Genomic DNA, 22,912 nt, shown 5'->3' on the forward strand with positions numbered 1-22,912 from the left:
GAACACTGTTCTCCAGAAAGTGCAGGCTCTTTCCCCTGTAGTGGTAACCAACACAGGCAAATAATCCCAAGCCGTAGATGCTATGTTAATTGACCACTTATTATTTTGAATTGCAGTAGCAACCAAAGCCTTCGTTTGGGATGTGGGGCCCCATTGTGGTAGGCACTGAACTAGCACGTCCATTTGAAAGACATTCTCTGCCCCAGAGAGCTCACAACTTTCTGACAGACATCGGGAGGGAGCAGGGCTGGGGTGAGGGAGAGGGTACCAGTGTAACAAGTTTTAAGGTCCTCTAGGATGCTAGAGGAGTATGAAGACTTAACACACCAGGTTTTAAATCTAGCTTCAATCCTTTCTGCTTTTTCTTCTTCTGGTGAATAAGGAGTTGTTGACGTTAACCCAAATGCTGGAATAGTTAAGTGCTGGTAGGCAAGAGATGATTGCGATGGCAGTGGCCACTGATCCTCATCTAGTTAGTAATGAATATAAAGCCTCTTCAGAGTGACAGATTTAAGCTGGTAAATGATAAACATAAACTACTAGTCACAAGTCATTGATTAAATGATCAGTATGAGTGTTTGGAAGTTTGTGTGGGATGCATTTTTTCCCCTCCTTTCTTAATGACTGAATAGTTGGATGTAGACTTGCTGATTCCTGGAACTTCCAGGCATGGGCTCATCCTTCACTCCTTGTGTGGGCAAAATGCCCATTTGCCTTTGTAAGAGCTGCTGTATTGGTCCTTGAGTTTGTATGATGCTAAGAGTCGGTGAGCTGCTGTCTGTCAGATGAGACATAAAACCAGGGTCTAGTCCAGTTTTCATTAAAGATCTGTGGCTTTTTTGTTAACTCAGTGCTCTGGCCAAATTTCTTCTGGCCTAAATAACTAATGATGTTTCAGCATAATGGAGCAGGTGATAAGGGACTCAATGGTAAAGAATTAAAGGAGGGTAATTTAATGCCAATCAACATGGGTTTATGGAAAATCACACTAGATAATTTTTTTGAGATTACAAGTTTAGTGGGTAAAGGAAATAGTGTTGAGGTAATATACAGTAACTGCTCACTTAAGGTTGTCCTGGTTAATGTTGTTTCGTTGTTAGGTTGCTGATCAATTTAGGGAATATGCTAGTTTAAAGTTGTGCAATGCTCCCTTATAACGTTGTTTGGCAGCCACCTGTTTTGTCCTCTGCTTGCAGGAAGAGCAGCCCATTGGAGCTAGCTGGTGGGGGCTTCGAACCAGGGTGGGCTGACAGCCCCCAGTCAGCTCCCTGCTCCCCTAAGTTCCCTGTGCAACAGCTGCCCAGCAGGCTAGCAATTGTCGGCAGTTCAGCTGTCGCTCCCCCACTGCCCTGTGCTGCTCCTGCCCTCTGCCTTGGAGCTGCTCCGGGAGCCTCCTGCTTGCTGTGCAAGTGGCGGGGGGGGGGCGGGAAGAGGGGTGCTAATGTCAGGGTTTCGTCCTCTCCCCTGCTCCTTTACCCCATCGGGCCATCTCCATGGAGTGGGAGCGGGGGGGACACGACGGGGCTCAGGACAGAGGGACCTTGCTGGCAGCAGCTGCTGTCTCAATTTGCTGATCTACTTAAAAGGGAATCAGAGTAGCAGCCGTGTTAGTCTGTATTCGCAAAAAGAAAAGGAGTACTTGTATTTGTTAGTCTCTAAGGTGCCACAAGTACTCCTTTTCTTTTTAAAAAGGAATGTACTTAGAGTGGGGCCAACGTACTTAAAGGGGCAGTGCACGTCTGTCTCTCTCTCACACACACAATGTGTCTTTCTGTTTGTCTCTGGTATGCTCTCTCCCCTCCCTACATTCGCGCTGCCTTGTAGAGTGTGAGGCTACATTAACAACGTGTTAAGCCTTGAGGGCTCAGCAGAGTGCTAGTTCATCATTCAGCAGTAAGGCATTCCCTGGGAAATATCCCACCCTCTTCCACGCTCTGACTCCACCACCTCAACCAGGCTTCACAATCATCATTGCTGTGTACAAGATTAAATTGTTTAAAACTTATACTCTGTGTGTGTGTGTAAAATATAGTCTTTTGTCTGGCCAAAAAAATTTCCCTGGAACCTAGCTACCCTCCCCCCCCCCCCATTTACATTCATTCTTATGGGGAAATTGGATTTGCTTAACATCGTTTCACTTAGTCGCATTTTTCAGGAACATAACTAAGTTAAGCGAGGAGTTACTGTACTTGGATCTTTGTAAGGCATTTGACTTGGTACTGCAAAACATTTTGATTAAAAAAACAAGCATGATATAAAATTAACATGGCATACATTACATGGATTAGGAGCTGGCTAGCTGGGAATCACTGAGCAGGTGTGTTTCTAGTGGGGTGCCGCGGGGATCAGTTCTTGGCCCCTATGGTATTTAACATTTTTTATGAATGACTTGGAAGAAAACATAAAATCATCACTGATAAAGTTTGCAGACTCAAAAATTGGGGAAGGGGTTAAATAATGAAGAGGATAGGTCACTGATACAGAGTAATCTGGATTGATTGATAAAACGGGCACAAGCAAACAAAATGCATTTTAATATAGGTAAATGTATACATCTAGGAACAAAGAATGTAGGCCATACATACAGTATGGGGGGACTATATCCTGAAAAAGATTTGGAAGCTGTGGTGTATAATCAACTGAACATGGATTCCGAGTGTGATGCTGTGGCCAAAAGGGCTAATGTGATCTTTGGATGCATTAACAGAGAAATCTTGAGTAGAAAGAGAGGCGCTGTTTTACCTCTGTATTTGGCACTGGTTTGACCACTGCTTGAATTCTGTGTCCAGTTCTGATGTCCGCAGTTCAAGATGGATGTTCATAAATTGGAGAGGGTTCAGAGAAGAGCCTTTAGAAAGATTAAAGGACAGGAAAATTACACTTTATAGTGATAGACTCCAGGAGCTCAATCTATTTAGCTTAAAAAAGAGAAGGTTAAGGGGTGGCTTGATTACATTCTATATGTGTCATAAATATAAAGAGAAGGGTAACCACCTTTCTGTATACAGTGCTATAAAATCCCTCCTGGCCAGAGGCAACATCCTGTTACCTGTAAAGGGTTAAGAATCTCAGCTAACCTGGCTGGCACCTGACCCAAAGGACCAATAAGGGAACAAGATACTTTCAAATCTTGAGGGGGAAAAGGCTTTTGTTTGTGCTCTTTGTTTACATGTTTGTTCTCTCTTGGGACTGAGAGAGGCCAGACAGAAATCCATCTTCCCCAACCCATCCTAATCCAAGTCTCCAATATTACAACCAGTAGAGGTAAGCCAGGCAAGGCGGATTAGTTTATCTTTTGTTTTATGTGAATTTTCCCTGTGTAAAGAGGGAGGTTTATTCTTGTCTTCTGTAACTTTAAGGTTTTGCCCAGAGGGGGATCCTCTGTGTTTTGAATCTGAATACCCTGTAAAGTATTTTCCATCCTGATTTTACAGAGGTGATTCTTTTACCTTTTCTTTAATTAAAATTCTTCTTTTAAGAACCTGATTGATTTTTCATTGTTCTTAAGATCCAAGGGTTTAGGTCTGTGTTCACCTGTACAAAATGGTGAGGATTCTTATCAAGCCTTCCCCAGGAAAGGGGGTGTAGGGCTTGGGGGGATATTTTGGGGGAAGACGTCTGCAAGTGGTCTGTTTCCCTGTTCTTTGCCTTGGCTTTGAACAGTATGCTGCCACCACCAAGTGTTTTAAACAAAGTTTGTACCTTGGGGAAGTTTTTAACCTAAGCTGGTAAGAATCAGCTTAGGGGGTCTTTCATGTGGGTCCCCACATCTGTACCCTAGAGTTCAGAGTGGGGAAGGAACCCTGACAATATATATCTATGTAAGGAAGAAATATTTGATAATCAACTCTTCAATCTAGTAGAGAAAGGTATAACATGATCCAATGGCTGTGAAAGTTGAAGCTAGTCAAATTCAGACAGGTAATAAGGCATACATTTTTTAACAGTGAGGGTAATAAACCATTGGAACTGTTTATCAAGAGTTGTGGTGGATTCCCCATCATTGGCAATTTTAAATCAAGATTGGATGTTGATCTGAAAATTATGCTCTAGGAATTATTATGGGGAAGTTCTCTGACTTAGTTATACAGAAGGTCAGACTAGATGACCACAGTGTTCCTCTCTGGCCTTGGAATCTATGGAAAGGACACTCTCTTTTTTTAGGACCAGAAAATTAATAATGATTGTATAATGTTGTTGTGTGCAAGATCTACGACGTTCCATACCAAGGTTGGTTATATTTCCATAATGGGCATGGAAATATATACGTAATTTGTTAAGCCTTTGGGATCCTTGGGCTGGAAAGCACTGTATAACTGAGGGACCCTAGAAAGAAAAAGCTATGTTAACTTTACTTGTTGGCCGTGGAACTTGGTCCTCCACTTTTGACCCTGGACTGCTTTTTCAGTTCACTTTGTGGATGGTGATATTTGATGTTTCTGGGATAAATGCATTGAAGGGTTGTAGATAAAGTGGGAGTGTTTTTGTGAGCGGTATGAAACTTACATGCTTCATTCACTTTATTTTTAATTTATTTTTTCCCCCTTCCAGATGTAAAGCAAGCTTGTATTCTCTGAAATGGCAACCATCTGCCAAACGCACGGAGGGGGGCTCAACCAGTGTCACCTGCGCAGTATAGGCCGCAAAGCTTCTGTCTTCGGTGTTGCAGAGGTTATCCAGTGAGTACTGTGTAAGACAGCTCTTGGGCTGCTCTGCTCAAGAATGAACACTACATGCTGGGATTTGTATTTTATGGGCTGTGTTCCATGTTAAATATGAGTGGCGATGGTCCATACTGTAGACTGTGTCCAGTATTGAGACTAACTTGTTATGGTGTGAGTCTGATTTGATAGAGTATGTTTCTTAGTTTAGTTCAATATTATTAATCGTAGCTTACCTTTGTTTTCTTGATTTTATTTTAGTTTGAGAATTGTAACTCTATCTATTTTCAGAGTAACAGCCGTGTTAGTCTGTATTCGCAAAAAGAAAAGGAGTACTTGTGGCACCTTAGAGACTAACCAGTTTATTTGAGCATGAGCTTTTGTGAGCTACAGCTCACTTCATCCGATGAAGTGAGCTGTAGCTCACAAAAGCTCATGCTCAAATAAATTGGTTAGTCTCTAAGGTGCCACAAGTATTCCTTTCTTCTATCAATTTTATAAATTGTATTGAATTTCTCTCAGTATGGGTCCCAGAACCTTCTGAGGGCCTGGCTTAGATACCAGCCTGATCAACCTAAAAGCCTGACCAGCTCCCCTTACAAGTCTTTGGTTCTCACAGCTTGCTTGGACAGTTTTGACTTTGCCACTTTGAATATTTAACAGAACAGTCTTGGCACGGTCAGTGCAGTGGGATTTTGTTGATTATTTCCCCCCAGATGTATAAGTTGAATCTCTCTTCTTTTCTGCTTATGTTTCCAGTTTCTCTAGGTTCCTTTGTATTATTATTTCTATGCCCTGAGTGGTGTTTGACTCCTCCTACTTTATTATTGCCTGTGAAAGTAATTTATTAGCTGTTTGTTCTTTTTTTTTTAGATCATTAATAAAAATGCTGTATAAAATCAGCTGTAACTTAGTCCTCACAGTATTCTGTGGACTTAGTACAGACTACCTCTTGCTCCCCTCCTCCCCCATTGGGCTCCTTTAATGTGTGTCAAGTTGGGCAGCCACAGATCAAGACTCCCATAATCACTGGTTACTTCTGAAAATGTGAGCCCTGTGTTCTCTGAAACCACTCCCTATTATGCTGAGTTAGTTTTGCTCTATGCATCTTCTCTGGTAGTGACCAGAAAATGGTGATTCATTACTCCAACTGTAATTGAGTTACTAGACCTTGGAAATTCTACTGCACCTATTTGTGGTACAGTGAGAGGTGTTGTCTCTAGCCTCTTGTAATCACGCTGCTTTCCATGAAATCCAGACTTCCGCAGGAGAAGCTATATGTAACAGAGAAAAAAATCTGACTTTTTTTTTTTTTTTTTTTAAACTTTGTTTAAAGTTTTTATAAGGCAGTTACCCTGATTGGAAGAAACAAAGATGTTGTGGACTATTTCATCAGTGGTCCAGTTTCAGAGAGAAGAGATTACATTTCCCGGACTCATGCCAGAGTGATTCGAACCAATGATACTTACAGACTTGTGGATTCCAGTTTGACAGGCGTTTATGTGAACGATGTTAGAATCAATGGTAAGTGTGGAAGGAAGATGTTCAAGGGCATCCAGAGGAATCTTGTGCATTCTTCTCTTTAGGATTAGATGTTAGGATATACATAATAGATCACTTTATTTGATGCTTATTTAACATTTATATTATGGTTTCTTTATCGCCTGATGTAATACATCCAACGATAGTTCTGAATTTTTGAAAAGAATGATCGTTTGTTGTGATGTCTAATATTTTTTTGTTTTTGTTTTAAATTTTCAGGTACAATTAACTTGCAGGAAGGAGATACTGTGACCTTTGGACATCCTGCAGGGAATGGTATCAGGTCTGGAACACAAGTTCGTCAGCCAAATTCAGAATTTTACTTTCTGGTACATTTTATTCCTTTTTTGATCTGTTTTAAGAGTAGCTAAAGCATGGGTCAAATGTGATCCATATTGTTACACAGTGCAGCCTGTGGCTACCCTCCTCCTTAATACAAGGCAGGTCCTGTGGGAACCATGAGTCCCAGCATGCTGTGCTCTATTTTGATCTAAATGTCCTGTCCTCATTGCAGACTGGATGGGGGTGGCTGTGATCTGATTTCTGTTAAATAAGTTAAGTGTTGCCCTTGTGCTCCTGGCGGGGTCCCATCAGTATATCAAAGTTTTAGAGACCTCTGTTCTAATTAGTGATACTGAAGAGAACTCCCATAAGTTTAGTATTCAGATAACTTGTATTCTTTTAATACATCAGTATAGTTGTTTATGCTACAGACTCTGAGAATGATTCACTTTTAAAGGTAACTAAGTAAGACTAACTTCCATTAAAATTGGAAGACTTGAAAAAACTTGACTTCCTTTAAGCCTGAAAACTGAAATCTGTTAATAAGCAGTAAATGATGCAGTTTACAAGGTATTAGGCCTCCTCTTCATTTTATTCTTCTGGATCTTGAATTAAAGTGAGGTTGTGTTTCAGATAAACCTCTTGCACTTCTGTTTCAGTTTGAACATTGTTACTGTAGAATCGATCAGCTGCAAAGTGCATGTGGAGAGATGAGGAATTCGCTACCACAGGTGAGGCAAAGCATAGGAAAAAGAAATTACTAGCAGTACTCAGGGTATTTCATCTGACAAACAGTGTTCCTTTGTTGTACTTAAGGTACTGCACAGGATCTTTTCAGGGGGAATAAGGCAAAGCGTCACATTTATTGGTAATACATGTATCAATCAACACTGTATCATATGCATATTATCTATATTACACGCACGCACGCTCCGTCTTGTTGTTGTTACCAACGAGTTGCTCCCCTTAACTTCACTGGCCAGGTGAGTTAAATGGGGGAGGGGTGGAGCCGGGCTTCTGTCGATCCGGATCGATGCTCCGATGTTGACAAGACGAGACCCGGGGTCCTCTGCAAGACCCGTCATATTTATAGCTGCTTCCCTCTCATGCAAATCTATATCAGATACAAAATCTGTGTCTGTGTCCATTGGTCCTTTGTGCTGCTTCCTTCTGGGTGTGATCTTAATGCTACAAAGGGTATTTTCAAAAGAAAGTGCTGGCTTCTAACCCCCAAGGCCATCAATATATCTGCTCTTCTTTAGTGAGCCCACTTGACAAGTTTTATTGTTCTTGGGTCTGGTTTCCATCCCTTCTGTTGCAGCTGTCTGGAGGTGCTTGCCTTTCACACCTCGTTCATTCAACAGGGCAATTGATTAAGAGAGTTGGGGGGGGGGGATCTTATTCTACTCCTAGCAAAAAGACATTTTTAACATTATACCAAGGCTCAATAGAAAGTTTTCTATATAAGGATCTGATACAAAGTTCTATGAAAATAGAGGCATAATACAAAGTCATATGAAAGTTATGTGAAGATGCATAATGCAGAGATTTATCTACACCTTTTTTCAGCTAAGAAAACTAATGGTGGAAATCTGTGAAATGCTCTCTGACCTCCTGAATCAGTTCCCCTGCTCACTGCAAGAGTCATGCTGTTGTTTGTTCAATACACAAGTGTAATGGGCGCTTTTCAGACAAATAAGACCCAGATCCTGGCCCAGTGTACTTATTTTCTAAATTTTAGAGAAGATACAACGAATGCTAGCAACAAACAAGATGGGGAATTGGGGAAGGAAGGACAATGGTTACAAAAATGTCATACTGTTTATGTGCACATCTTGAAGATTGTTATAATAAATACATTTATATTACAAATGGAAAAAAATAATAAATACCTATTGTGTGTGTATACATTTCTTGATCCTGTCTTCAGCAAGCACTGCTCCCCCGCCCCTTGTTGAGTTCCCTCTGATCACTCCTGCACTGCTTCTAAATTGTTTCAAGGGTGCCTACGTTGGCCAGACAGAACGAGAAAGAAGTGCTGTTGGAACTTGGACCACTTCCTGAAAAACAGCACTGACTACACTTGGAGTGTAATAAATATAGAATATCAGGGTTGGAAGGGACCTCAGGAGGTCATCTAGTCCAACCCCCTGCTCAAAGCAGGACCAATCCCCAACTAAATCATCCCAGCCAGGGCTTTGTCAAGCCTGACCTTAAAACCTCTAGGGAAGGAGATTCCACCACCTCCCTAGGTAACGCATTCCAGTGCTTCACCACCCTCCTAGTGAAAAAGTTTTTCCTAATATCCAACCTAAACCTCCCCCACTGCAACTTGAGACCATTACTCCTTGTTCTGTCATCTGCTACCACTGAGAACAGTCTAGATCCATCCTCTTTGGAACGCCCTTTCAGGTAGTTGAAAGCAACTGAGGTCATCAGTTGTGTATGGGGAAGAAGGTTATTATGCTCCCTCCAGTCAAAAATTATGTGCCCTTAATGTGTAGTAGTGTGGGGGTGGAGTGGTGGAGGGTGGCACCGAGTAAGTGGGTGGGGGTGGTGAAGAGGGATTAAGTAGATATGAAATGTCAAGTTATCCATTCTACATGGGTTTCTGTTTTCACAATTAATATGTAAAACCAAAGTTCATTCCTTTTCAGTTACTTATACTTAGCATTTTATGGTGCCGTGACTCTTGTCTCTTTTCTACAGGTTCAGTTACCGCTGTTGACATCTCCTGAAGTACCACCAGTGTACAACGCAGGTCTGGTCTTCGAGAACAATGTTGGCCTTCCCATTATATCCCAGCTGGCATGGACTTCTCAAGTTGTCCCAAATAGTGGAGCTCCATCTATATCTAGCACACACTGTGGTGATATGCAGCCTCCCACGGTCATTGTGACTCTGCCGTTAACATCAGCTGGCTCAGTCCTGTCTTCAGCGAAGTCTTCTCTTTGTACAAATTCTGTTAATGTGACTTCAAACAAATTAGAAATGCCTGCAACATCTACATCAGCTGCAACAGCAGATACTTCTTTGGAAAACTACACTAGACCTAATTCTCAGATTGTACGTTCTTCTTCACCTGAATATGTCCATCGGAAGGACTCAACAGTCACCACAGAGCCTTCTCAACAAAGAGTCTTTGAAATTGCACAGTCTTCGTTTCAGGAAAATGCTGCAAGGACAGCAGAACTGGCTAATTCTGACTTTCTCTGTGTGAAACCAAGCGGAGCCCAACCATGCACATTAGGAAGCATGTCAAAGTTTTACAGACCATTCCTGGATGAGAGACAAGACAGTGGTGAAATAGAAACACAACCTCCTGTAACTTATAATCTGGAACCTTCACCACCTTTTCCTCACTCAAGAGGTGCTGTAGAGACACATGACAGTGACCCGAGTGGAAAAGCAATTGTCAGAGCTAGTCTTTCTGATAATAGTCTAGATCTTTCAGACTCTCTTCAAGTAGAAAGTGGAGGCAACCTTGATTCCAAGCCACTAGTTCCTGTAGCTGATAAGTCAGTGCTTGGAAGTTGTGCAAACTCTGACGATGACGTAGTGATGGAGATTAATGTTATTAACAGCACAGAAGAAACAGCTAAACATGAAACTTCGGGGCATTCAGAACCTTATATTCAAATGCAAGTCACAGAAGTGATAAATGAAGCTATGAAAAATGTTCAGGTGCCATCAGTCAGTGATTATAAGGCGAATTTAATGGAAAAGGAAAGTTCAACAGAAGAAGAGAATAGCTATTCATTGGAGCAGCATATTGTTGATGCTTGTGTACATGAAACTCCATGTTTGGCTGTATCTGTTGCTGGTGCTGAAACTTGTGAATCCCATTCAAAGAAAAAGGGTCGTCTTCGTGTAAATAGCCTGTCAGAGTTGGTTATTGTTGAAGTAGAAAACTGTTCAGAAAACAGTGACTGTATGGCAATAAGCATTGTCCCAGAAGACATTGCTTTGGGTAAAGATCTGGATGGTGGGTCTCCTGCAAAAGAAGTGGTGAGTCCGAAGAAACTAGTGAATGCAGATGGTAAAACCTGTGTAGAAGAGTTGGATTTGCCTTCTGAAACTGCTGTGACCATAGACAGAACTCGGGAAGTAAACATATCATTTGTGCCAGACTTAGAACTTCCACATAGTGTTCGGCATTCTGAGATGAAAAATGAGATCTGCAAAGATGAGCTGACTTCAGTTATAAAGCAAGACAGCCTTATGCCAAATGAGGAAGCAATAAAAGAAAGTAGTGATATTGTAGAACGTGAAAGTTGTTCCTTGGCTGATGGAGAATTGGAAACTTTAAATAATACCTTACATATGGAAACTCAGAAGCCTGAAACTACTTTGGACATTCAAGAAGGAGCTGAACCTAACACTGATAAAATCATTACGATATCAAACAGAGAAGTGAGAGAAATACATAGCGATCATGTTTTTGAGGACAAGTTGCAAAATGCTTTAGATCAGGACTATATGTTTTCAGACACTGGAATAATTAACTTAGAACATCAGAATTCTTCTGATGCTCATAAAATTCTGACAATGTGTGCAGCAAAAGAAATGTCCGGTTCTGAGAGTAATATTGGTTCTGCTAAATTCCAAGAAAATGAGGATGACAGTGTCAGTGGGGTTGCCTTATTCCAGAGCTCTGTTACAGAACAAGTCTCTAGAGCCAGTGGAACAAATATTGTCCAGTGTCTGCATATGCTTCATTCAGAAGAGGAAGAATCATCAATGGATTCTCATGTGGCACTGGATGGGCTTGTAACAAAGATACTTCAAAACAATTCAGATCCCACAGCACCAGAGAACCTGCCCTTGTGTACACAGAATATCTCAGACTATCATGTACATTCTCCTTCTAAACACCATATCCTTTCTCAAGATACATACTTGGAAGATGTAACTTATGATTCTCCCTGTAATTGTGTGCCGTCTTCCTCTGGCTCTTTGCACAGTGAGAGCTCACCTCACCAACCAGCTCCAAAGGAAGAGGAATTACGTAATTCAGGGGCAGTTGTCAAACCTTTGAGTGGAACATTTTGCAGTTTGCAGGCCACAGCAGTAGAAATGACTTCTCCTGAGTATCCTTGCAGGTATGAAGACTCTGGAGCTTTTACATCTGTCAAGAGGTCCATCAGTGAAACGATGAGCCAGGAAACAAACATCCAGCCATTGTCTCAAAATGAAACTGAAACTTCTGTGGAACAGAATGCATGCAATAAGGCAAATATTTCTCATGCCACTGTGTGTATAGAGTCTGAAGGCTTTCAGTCAGACCACGTATATATGACTACATCCGTACCTACAAAAGGTGTGCCACAGGAGGTTAGTGATTTTGGTATCAATAAAATACATTTGGAAGTAAGTGCTTCTGAAGGGGATGAAGAGCAAACAGGTATGAATGTAAATGACATCTCTTTAACAATGGGTAGTCCTGTTAGATACGGAGACAAAGATGAGAGTGAATCAAAGATGGATTCCATGGATACAGAGACGAGAATATCTTTAGTTACAGATTGTGTTGAAATATCATATGCAGAAGTGGGAACTCAAACTAGGCTAATAAATGAGAGGGCCATAAACTTACTGGCTACAAAACCTGCAGTAAATGGAAACAAAAATAGTGTGTCAAACACTAGTATCTGTGAGGAAGAAGTAAATATGTCTCTGGACACACATTTGAGTCTTCAACCATTTTCAGAGGCATATGAAAGAACTATACTGTTTAACAATGCAAGTAAAAATTCCTGGAGAGAGTTCTCTAAAGAGATGGAGATAGATTCCAAAGCAAAGGAAAAGCTGTCTTCAGAAACACGGATAAAAACCTTTGATGAAAAAACAGTATTTGTAGCTTCGTGTTCTTCTCCAAATACAGTGACATTTTGGGAAAACACAGAGAAATTGGTGGAAGCGATGAATCCTGAGTCACCGATTAATGTAGGTGAAGAATTTCTTGATCGGTGTCTTCTACAGAAGAGTGACTGTACTTTGGAGAGAAAGAGGTCTCCAGGAAAAGAAGAGGACGAGTCATATGTCTCTGTGTTTTCTTCCAATTCTCTTTCAACCACTAACACCAGGTGTATTAAAACAGTTGAAATCCTTGTCAGACATACTTTGGATTCCACTCTTAACGATAACAATGAGATGTATGATACTGATTGCCAGGAACTGAAAACTGCTTGCTCAGTAGTGGATGATACAGCATCAGGGGAGAAGCAGCTTGATCAGTCAGCTAGTATTGAGAATACGTTTTATAAAAAGACAGATGAAGATAATATCAAAAGCAAAGAGATAATGAAAATACCAGGAGAGAGACATGACTCAGGAACAGCCATTAATGATAGCATATTTGAAGAACAGAAAAATATAGAAAACAAAGGTATAGATAAAGAGATGGAGATTATGGCAAATATGCATGTTGGACAAACCAATCTTAATCACAGCAGCGTTACAAAAGCACCCACAAACAGGCTGGAAGGGAATACAGCATATTACTCTTCAGAATTAGAGGGAGGAATAGCAAATGATCTTTCTCCATTATGCTTACCCAAACAGACTTCTCTAAAGTCAGAGCTTCTTGCTGCTACTAATGATTATTCCTGTTCACAAACACAGTCCCCTTACTATGTGAATAAAAGGGACATGGGAAACAATCCAGAACCTGTAAATGACTATATCTTGCCCCAGCAGGACACCAGGAATGAAGAAGGTATGAAGTTGAATGATGAAAATACAGGTGAGGCAGTAAACTGTAAATGGAGTGTAAAATCAGTTACACTGGAAAAAGATAATGCTGATGCACATTTTAGTGAGCTTGATTTGGGAACACTGAATAATTACCAAGAAAATAATGAGAACTCTTCTGTTAGCGCTGCCCATTTGGAATTACGACAGCAGTCTAGTGCATTTCATGACCAGCAGGAGACAGATTCCCATGCCGTAGAGTCCCAGCATTTGGAAAGTAACATAGACTTGAAATCCAAAGAGGATCCTGTGAAACAATCACTTTATCCAGAGGACTTTGTTGTAGACTGTGATTTGAAGAAGCTATGTGAACAAAATATGACTACTGAAATCTTGACACCAACTGCTTTGGAAAGGAGTAATCAAAAAAGTATATGCCAAGAGGAAGGTGGAATCAAACTGCAAACTTCTGAAATGGACACACAACCATGCAGTGTAGACAAAAATGATCTTGCAGTCGGGATGCAGGCTATTGCATTTGGAAAGCCTGAATCTGCCAAAGAAAATATAGCTGAAAACCACCTAAAGGAAATTGAAAATGACCCTACAGAGGGGTCTGAGTTATTCAGTGGAGAGGAACTTAATTTATATATCTCAGATTCTGAAGTTGAAAAGGAAAAGGAAGAAAACAATAGCATGAGAATGAAAAATACAGTTGAAATGCAGCATGATAGAAGCAAAATCCTGAAGGAGAAGGATACTGTCATCTCTGATCCAAACAGTGTTTCTGGCAGCATTATTCTGCAAGCTGACCTGGACTGCAAGCCAAATGAAGATCAGCTTGACAGAGTGATTGAAACAGCTGATATCAAATCAGTGATAGGTACAGAAACATCAACAGATAGGAGTTTGGAGGGAAAATGCTATTCTCTTTGCAATGCAGAATATGATCTAAGTGAAGTTAGAATTGCTGGACCTGAAAATTGTAGCACAGGTGTGGTAGTTGGTGAATTCAGTCACTTAGTAAAAAGCCCAACACTGAGACAAGAAAAAACAGAGAACCAAATAACTGTAGAACGTGATCTTGAATCCTTACGTTATCCATATAATTCTATAGAATTTCCCTGTGTACTGGGAAGCCAGAGAGAAATGGAAGCAGTGAAAGGCAATGCAGAGGTTGGTTTGAATAAGGGAGATGCAGGTTGTTCAGATGAACATGTAGGAAATGCTGATTCTAATTCTATCCAAGCTGGAAAAAATGTAGAGGAGAATCCGGAGCCTGCGCATAGCTTGCTTGATGGTTGCATTCAAGAACTAGAGGTGGGGACACTAGCTGTGCCTCTTGGAGCCCTAAAAACTGTTAAAGACTCTCCAGTAAATGAAATGCTGACAAGCCTTTGTGCAGAAAAAGACAAATTTAATCAGAAAACAGAAACAAATGAACTGGTATATATGCATGAAGAAAGCAAAGACTCTGAACCCCTAAAATCCCAAGCAAAGATATGCCAGCCCACAGGATGTGCAGACTTTTCTGAAGGCAGTAACGAAGATTTAACTGTTTCAGAGTCTAACTTTACGAACAGAGTGGAATTTCATAAAGAGGAGAATAAAGATTCTCAGAATAAAGAGGCAAACAAAAAAAATTCTTTCAGAACACTAAAAAGACACATTAGTAGAAACGAATATTCTGGAACTTCAGTTTCTGAAGATGAGCAGTGCTGCTCCCAAAAGAGAAACCGCCCTTTAGGGTCTCTTTCCATGCAGGAGTTTGTATCTGACCTGCCCAGTCCTAATGTAATCTTGTTTTCCATTCCCACTGATTTGAAGGAGTGTCATGATCAGTTTGTTAGCAGTAGTGTTAAGAAGTTCTTTAAAAAATACCCCATTCTTCAAACAGCTCAGCATCGTGATGAAGTGGAGAAGGAAAATAGTAAAAATATTGCCCAGTTGGTGAGAGAATTTTTTAAAAAAACAAATGACTCTGAGAACCTGGTAAATGAAAACATAAAACCTGAAAGGTTTGTGCCATCCATTAAAAGTAAAGTAGAAGAAGACACGGACTGTAAATCTATAGGTGAAGTAGACAGTGAAAGGAGAGATGGAAGCAGTTTACTTCTGTTTTCAAGTATTGAACCTCAAGTAAATGGAAAACAGTCAGTTAAATTAATATCTGAATCCCAGAGTCTCCCCTTTGACAGTCAGTCCGGGTTTACTGAACTTGCTGCCAGTTCAGAAGATTCATGGACTTATGTACTAGAAAAAGATGTGGTAAGTAAAATTCCAGAAAGCCCAAGTGCAGATTCCCTGTCTGAAGAGGAACAGTTTCAGTCTAGGGTGTGTTTAGCATTAGATAATCTATATACTTCTGCTAAATCTCCCCTGAAGTCTCCTGATATAAATTCTGAACAGAGCACCAAAATCAAAGATTTGGACTTCATATTCTCTGACATATCGAATAGCTCTGAAAGTGAGCATCATCAACTTACCCGAAAACTAAGTAGCAGTAGTTCTAGTGGAACAGGTGACGGGCTCCATGAAGGTATTTGCAGTGACAGTTGCAAAGCAGCTGGTCTTGACACACAGTCAGGTTTTTCATGTAACTCCTTAGAAGCTTCAGCTGTGTATTGGAGTGATGAAGACACAAATATAACTTCAGATCTCATTGAGACATCTAGAGAGAGCAGCCAGTGTGTTATAAGTAACTTGCCGCAGCAGTTGGAGTCAGAAGACCATGTTGAAAGCATCAAAGACAAAAATTACATGCCAATACTGCACCGGGCTGAGAGAACACTTGATGGTGTCAAAACACCCAATATAGAAGACTTATCAGTTCCTGCATTCTGTGTGAATTCAATAACTGGGGCTGTTTCTAGTTCACAGAAGATCATCTTGAAGGTAGAAAGTGATGCAGACCAACATGAAGTCCCTGAATTTGATGGTCACAACAACACACAAAATAGTGAAATCTCCTGTCTTCAAACAAAATCTGTATGCTCTCCCTGCAAAGGTGGTAATTTTTTTTTAAAAGCATAAAAAATACATGTCTTAAGGCAGAAAAATGCATTTGAGAAGGCATATGTTGTGGGCTGGGTGTGTGGCTATGAAAACTGCCAGAAATAAATTAATTTGGCTATCACAGCACGTCATATTTATTATGGCGCATAGTCCCTATTGTATAGAGAAATTATAGTTGTCTGATTTCACATTGATAAACTTCCCTTTTTGTGTGAGGAATATCTCTCTCACAGTGTTTTGGAACCAAATTTGCCTTATCCTACAAACTTGGAAGTAGCTTACATCGGTTGCTCTGGCTCCTGCATTTCAGTTATAAATTTAATGTGTTTATATTTTTATATAGACACACACTCTTTCCATCTTCCAGCGTGGTTTTTCTTGCATTCCTCGTGGCTGTGGACAGAGCAGCCTGAGTGGTATGGCTAATGCAGATTGAATTTGCTGAGAAGTTTACAAATATTGTAGTTCTCTAGCCTACTAGTGTTCTGGAGCACTGGCTTCCGTCTAAGGGTACGTCTACACTGCAGTCACGGGCTTTTGAGCCATCTTGTACAGTCCACACTGACGTGCACACTGCTGCAGCTTCACTGCTCTGGTACCTGAGGTAGCTACACTAAAGATAACTTAGCTATGTCTTCCTGAGCTGTGATTACAGCCTGGACCTACTCTAGCACAGATGTAACAGATGTGCTCAGCTGGCCTCATATTTAGGCAGACACATAAGCACAAGGCCCGCATATTTCTCTATCCCAGAATTCATCCCTTAACTTGGAATTGTGCTCCAGAATCTCAACTTTCATTAAAAACAAAACAGTTTTAACCCGTATGGTTGTGAAGATAGCCTCAAAAATGTAAACCAGTGCCCCGCCTGAGTCTGTAAAGAGACAAAAACAAATAAAGTTGATTGATCCATTTTCATCCTTAAATCTGAGGGTAAAAATGATATTCTCCACTAAGGAAGCCTCTATTAGTAGGGTCTAAACAAATGAAGTTGCTCACTCTAAAATGCAGCTGTTCTCTGTTGGTGCAAAACTAACATTGAATCAAGGGTTGAGGGTAGAGGGCACCCAAATGTTTCAAGTTATATTTTTTATTTCTTTGAACAGCCAGAAACATGCCAGGTTACTCCACAAAAGCAAGTATACAGTCCCTGCCCCAGAGCGTGCAGTCTAAACTTGGATATGATGACAAGTGTGGGACATGGATAAATGAAATAGCGGAATTTAGGAGAGGAAAGGGAGAGGTGAAGCAAAAAGATCACATGATTACACAGTAAAGCAGTGATCCATTGTTGGCTTTAAATCTGCCTCGGCCTTTTGAGAGACAAGTCATGGGGGTGGGGTTTGAGAGTGAGAGAGAGGGAGGTGACCTGGTAAACATTAAGGAGGGCATTCCACGTATGGGGGTGGCTTGGAAGAAGGCAGAAAGTAGCAGAGTGTGAGTGAGATGAAGGGGGTATCTAGGCTGGCATCATTGGCAGAATTCAGGGCACATGGGAGGGAAAGCAAAAGGAGAGAAGGTTGTAGCTGAGAAGCAAGTAGCAGAAGCTTGAATTTGATAGGCATATAAGGAGCCGAAGTGGGCATTGGAATAGTCTAGATTTCTGTGAATCCCAAATGAAATGTTTGGTGTTTTTTTCTTTTCACCTCCAGATTTAACACCTGCAGCCACAGTGGATTGGAACGCTAACTCACCTATACAAGAACAAATTACGTCACATATAAGACTATGCATTAATTCTCAGGCGCAGTTAAAAAGAGAGCTTTCTCATGAGGAGCATGGTGATAGTGGTAACAGAAGCAGCATTTCCCCTCCATCCAAAATGTGTCCCCCTGTTGTTGCAATTTCTTCAGAGTCTGCTGATGAGGAACCAGCACCAAATCAAAAGGAAATTGGCTCTCCTGATGCTTCAGGATCATGCAGCACTTCTCAGACAAGCCTTACTGAACATCTTACCCAAACGCCATCCAAGCCTGAAGCCAAACACTCTTTATCACTGAAGAAACTGAAAAGTTCATATGCATCCATCCCTCCTTCTGCAGTCAAAGTGAGCAGTTCTTCTCAAAAGACTGTAGATAGTAATGTAAGCAGATGTCTTCAGAGCTCATATGTCAACAGTCAGTTGGAACTCTCTTCCTCTAAGCTTCCTCCTCCTGAGGCAAGTGATTCTGCTGAGATGATTAATAACCACCATGAGAGAACTGACAAAGAGGAGGACTTTGCTAAAGATAACCAGCATGGAGGCCCCCAAAACCAGAAAGGGCAAACTAACCTATATGATTACATGGATGGAAGAGTTGCTTTGGAGCCTTGTATTGCAGTGGGATCGAAAGACCGCAGTGACTTACAGACTACTAATGATTTTAGTAGTATGAGCAGTGTGCCAGAACTAGAAGGTATGGATTTGTCTAGGTCAACATTGAACAGTTTAGCTTGTGAACCTGCTGCCTTTCCTGGTTTCAAAGAAGAAAATCTGCAGTGTTCTCTGCAAGTACAGACGCTTTCTGACACTTCTGGTCATTGCAGCCTGGACTTCAAGGAGTATCCCACAACTTTCTCTCCGGTAATCTCAACTTTGCACAAATGTGGTGCCTCAGAGACTTCAGTAAGCTCTCTGCCAGACCATTCGTTTCAACCAACGTCTATGGCAAATCTTCAGATTCAAGACCGGGTCCTCTCTCCTTGTACGTTTGAGGCATGTACGTTTAGCCAACCAGCTTCAGAACATGTTTGCTCTTCGGATGAAGAAGCTTCCTGTCATTCCGAGGATTTAAGTGAAGATATGGAAGAATTCCCATCCATGTCTACAGAGAGTTCAAGTGCTATTGGCCTCTTGTCTGAAACCAAAAATCTGGGCAATCTCTCTGATGCTGAAAATTCTGCTCACAAAGCAAGTTCCAGTAATACAAATATAACGGAGAGTGAGCTTCAGAAAGCCTGGGCTTTATCAGAGGGAGACATTGAGTTCCAATTGAGTCAATGTCAAACTGTGCTTGATGACATTTCCCAGACTCTGTATGCTGTGGAGGGCATTGATAAAGTGCACATGGAGGAATGGAGGTAAAGCTTTATTTTTGAGAGTCCATAGTTCTCAAACTAATGAGACCATTAGGGGGAGGCAGGGTTGTACTGGTCAAAGCATACTGAAAGGCAGGATTCATGACTCTCTGCATGACTTTAGGCAAGTCACTTTAACCTCTCTGCCTCAGTTTATCCATTTGTAAAATAGTGTTAGTAGCCACTTCACAGGGATGTTTTAGGCTACTGTGGCAAATTCGGTGTCATCCCAGTGGTGAATTTCTTAAGGAACTGTTGAGGAAATGGTATCCAGCCAATATGGGTTGTCAGTATGAAAACCTAAATTAATGGGGTCAGGACAAGAAACTACTCAAATATCCAGGAACCTGTTGTCATGCCGTTCCAGTGTGCCCTCTTGTGGCCCTGTGGATGTATTACACTTAACGTACCTTGAGTCTTTTCAATTACAATTCAGAAACAGGTTTCAGAGTAGGAGCTGTGTTAGTCTGTATCCACAAAAAGAAAAGGAGTACTTGTGGCACCTTAGAGACTAACAAATTTATTTAAGCATAAGCTGTCGTGAGCTACAGCTCACTTCATCGGATGCATGTAGTGGAAAATACAGTGGGGAGATTTTATATACACAGAGAACATGAAACAATGGATGTTACCATACACACTGTAACGAGTGATCAGGTAAGGTGAGCTATTACCAGCAGGAGAGAAAAACAACTTTTTGTCGTGGTAATCAAGGTGGGCCATTTCCAGCAGTTGACAAGAATGTGTGAGGAACAGTAGGGGGGGGAGGGAATAAACATGGGGAAATAGTTTTACTTTGTGTAATGACACATCCACTCCCAGTCTTTATTCAAGCCGAATGTAATGGTGTGCAGTTTGCAAATTAATTCCAATTCAGCAGTCTCTCGTTGAAGTCTGTTTTTGAAGTTTTTTTGTTGAAGAATTGCGACTTTTAGGTCTGTAATCGAGTGACCAGAGAGACACAAGTGTTCTCTGACTGGTTTTTGAATGTTATAATTCTTGACGTCTGATTTGTGTCCATTTATTCTTTTATGTAGACTGTCCAATTTGGCCAATGTACATGGCAGAGGGGCATTGCTGGCACATGATGGCATATATCACATTGGTAGATGCGCAGGTGAACAAGCCTCTGATAGTGTGGCTGATGTGATTAGGCCCTATGATGATGTCCCCTGAATAGATATGTGGACATGGTTGGCAACGGGCTTTTTTGCAAGGATAGGTTCCTGGGTTAGTGTTTTTGTTGTGTGGTGTGTGGTTGCTGGTGAGTATTTGCTTCAGGTTGGGGGGCTGTCTGTAAGCAAGGACTGGCCTGTCTCCCAAGATCTGTGAGAGTGATGGGTCGTCCTTCAGGATAGGTTGTAGATCCTTGATGATGTGTTGGAGAGGTTTTAGTTGGGGGCTGAAGGTGATGGCTAGTGGCGTTCTGTTATTTTCTTTGTTGGGCCTGTCCTGTAGTAGGTAACTTCTGGGTACTCTTCTGGCTCTGTCAACCTGTTTCTTCACTTCAGCAGGTGGGTATTGTAGTTGTAAGAACACTTGATAGAGATCTTGTAGGTGTTTGTCTCTGTCTGAGGGGTTGGAGCAAATGCAGTTGTGTCAAAGAGCTTGGCTGTAGACGATGGATCGTGTGGTGTGGTCTGGATGAAAGCTGGAGGCATGTAGGAAAGTATAGCGGTCAGTAGGTTTCTGGTATAGGGTGGTATTTATGTGACCATCGCTTATGAGCACCGTAGTATCCAGGAAGTGGATCTCTTGTGTGGACTGGTCCAGGCTGAGGTTGATGGTGGGATGGAAATTGTTGAAATCATGGTGGAATTCCTCAAAGGCTTCTTTTCCATGGGTCCAGATGATGATGATGTCATCAATGTAGCGCAAGTAGAGTAGGGGGATTAGGGGATGAGAGCTGAGGAAGCGTTGTTCTAAGTCAGCCATAAAAATGTTGGCACAGTGTGGGGCCCTGCAGGTACCCATAGCAGTGCCGCTGATTTGAAGGTATACATTGACCCCAAATGTGAAATAGTTATGGGTGAGGACGAAGTCACAAAGTTCAGCCACCAGGTTTGCCGTGACATTATTGGGGATACTGTTCCTGACGGCTTGTAGTCCATCTTTGTGTAGAATGTTGGTGTAGAGGGCTTCTACATCCATAGTGGCTAGGATGGTGTTATCAGGAAGATCACCGATGGATTGTAGTTTTTTCAGGAAGTCAGTGGTGTCTCGAAGATAGCTAGGAGTGCTGGTAGTGTAGGGCCTGAGGAGGGAGTCTACATAGCCAGACAATCCTGCTGTCAGGGTGCCAATGCCTGAGATGATGGGGCGTCCAGGATTTCCAGGTTTATGGATCTTGGGTAGCAGATAGAATACCCCAGGTCAGGGTTCTAGGGTGTGTCTGTGCAGATTAGTTCTTGTGCTTTTTCAGGGAGTTTCTTGAGCAGATGGTCCCTCTGATCCCACTGAGGGTTACCAAAAGAAAACTACACCATCTGCTCAAGAAACTCCCTGAAAAAGCACAAGAACAAATCCGCACAGACACACCCCTAGAGCCCCGAGCAGGGGTATTGTGGATGGGCCGCTCGTTTTTCTTCCTTCCATCCATCCATCTCTCACTCTCCTTCTGTTTCTCTCTTTAGTATTGACATAATGTTGACGTTATGCTCAATGACCATAGCCTTCCTCAAATCAAAGGACTTCAAAGTATATCTCACTCATTAAAGTTGTATGAGTTCACTATGTTGCATTATTTTAATGGGAGAATATTTTTCTTGGGGGTAGATGCCTCCAAGGTGTGGATTAACTTAATTTTATAAATGCATGTTTAGGTTTCCTCAGATGTACGTTTGTTTCACACACAGCTTCCCTAAAAAGTTAAACACAAAAATACCCACCCTCTTGAAACCCAAGACTGGTAATTCAGTTCTGCACCAGAGACCGGTTTAAGATCTGTTTATCTTGTGATATCTAAAAATTAGAAACAGAAGCTTTATATCACTGGAAATGTCTAATTAATGTGCATAACGAGTATGGCTGGAATACAGTAGTACAATATTGTGTCCCTCTTTTCCTTCCGGTAATACTGTACTCTGCCACCTCCACTCCCTCATACACTAAGACACACCACACACTGGCTGACAAAGTCTTTCCAATGTTCTGGGGTGCTTTATTTGGCATTCTTGTTCTGTGAAGGGCCTAAGGGCATACCATAGACTTCTCCTACCTACGCTTCTAGGCCAGTCTCTTTAACTACAGTCCTAGACCAACAACACCTGTTTTTTTTAAAAATGGAAACTTAAATTGCAAGCTCTTTGGGACAAGAACCATGTCATGAATTTGTGCAATCTACAGCAGACTGGAACACTCATCCTGAGCAGGGCCTCTGGGAGCTACTGCAGGATAAATACTGCTAATAAACAGTCAAAACTGCAGAAAAAATCACTCCTCCTAACTCTATAGGCTAATGTTCTGACTGAAACTCACTGGCTTGTCTCATTGAGCTTCTAAGGAAGGCTAGCAGCAGGTGTTATGATTCCTGCTGGGTTAATTGACAGGGTGCCAAAGGTCACTTGCTTAAAGCAAACCCACTTTGTGAACTCCTGCTAGTCCTCGGATAAATCCCTGCAATAGATGCAGCGGTAATGGATTTTCTTTCCAAAGGCTCATTT

General features: G+C 41.5%; 1 protein-coding gene across 7 annotated transcripts in view; it reads left to right on the forward strand.

Annotated features, from left to right (window-relative positions):
• The window catches only part of LOC125630861 (uncharacterized), a 111,670-nt gene that overhangs the window by 11,179 nt on the left and 77,579 nt on the right, over positions 1–22,912 (forward strand). For 6 of the 7 annotated variants that reach the window (XM_075124859.1, XM_075124858.1, XM_048837000.2 and 3 more), the window contains exons 2-7: positions 4,552–4,679; positions 5,998–6,185; positions 6,423–6,532; positions 7,145–7,216; positions 9,195–16,185; positions 17,846–19,253. In XM_075124859.1, the coding sequence (XP_074980960.1) occupies positions 4,579–4,679; positions 5,998–6,185; positions 6,423–6,532; positions 7,145–7,216; positions 9,195–16,185; positions 17,846–19,253 (8,870 nt within the window). In that variant the 5' untranslated portion in view covers positions 4,552–4,578. The remainder of the gene's footprint in view (positions 1–4,551; positions 4,680–5,997; positions 6,186–6,422; positions 6,533–7,144; positions 7,217–9,194; positions 16,186–17,845; positions 19,254–22,912) is intronic. The other variant, XM_048836991.2, reaches the window with a different exon arrangement.

Source organism: Caretta caretta, chromosome 2, assembly GCF_965140235.1.
Source record: "Caretta caretta isolate rCarCar2 chromosome 2, rCarCar1.hap1, whole genome shotgun sequence".
In the NCBI taxonomy this organism is placed as follows: Eukaryota; Metazoa; Chordata; order Testudines; family Cheloniidae; genus Caretta; species Caretta caretta.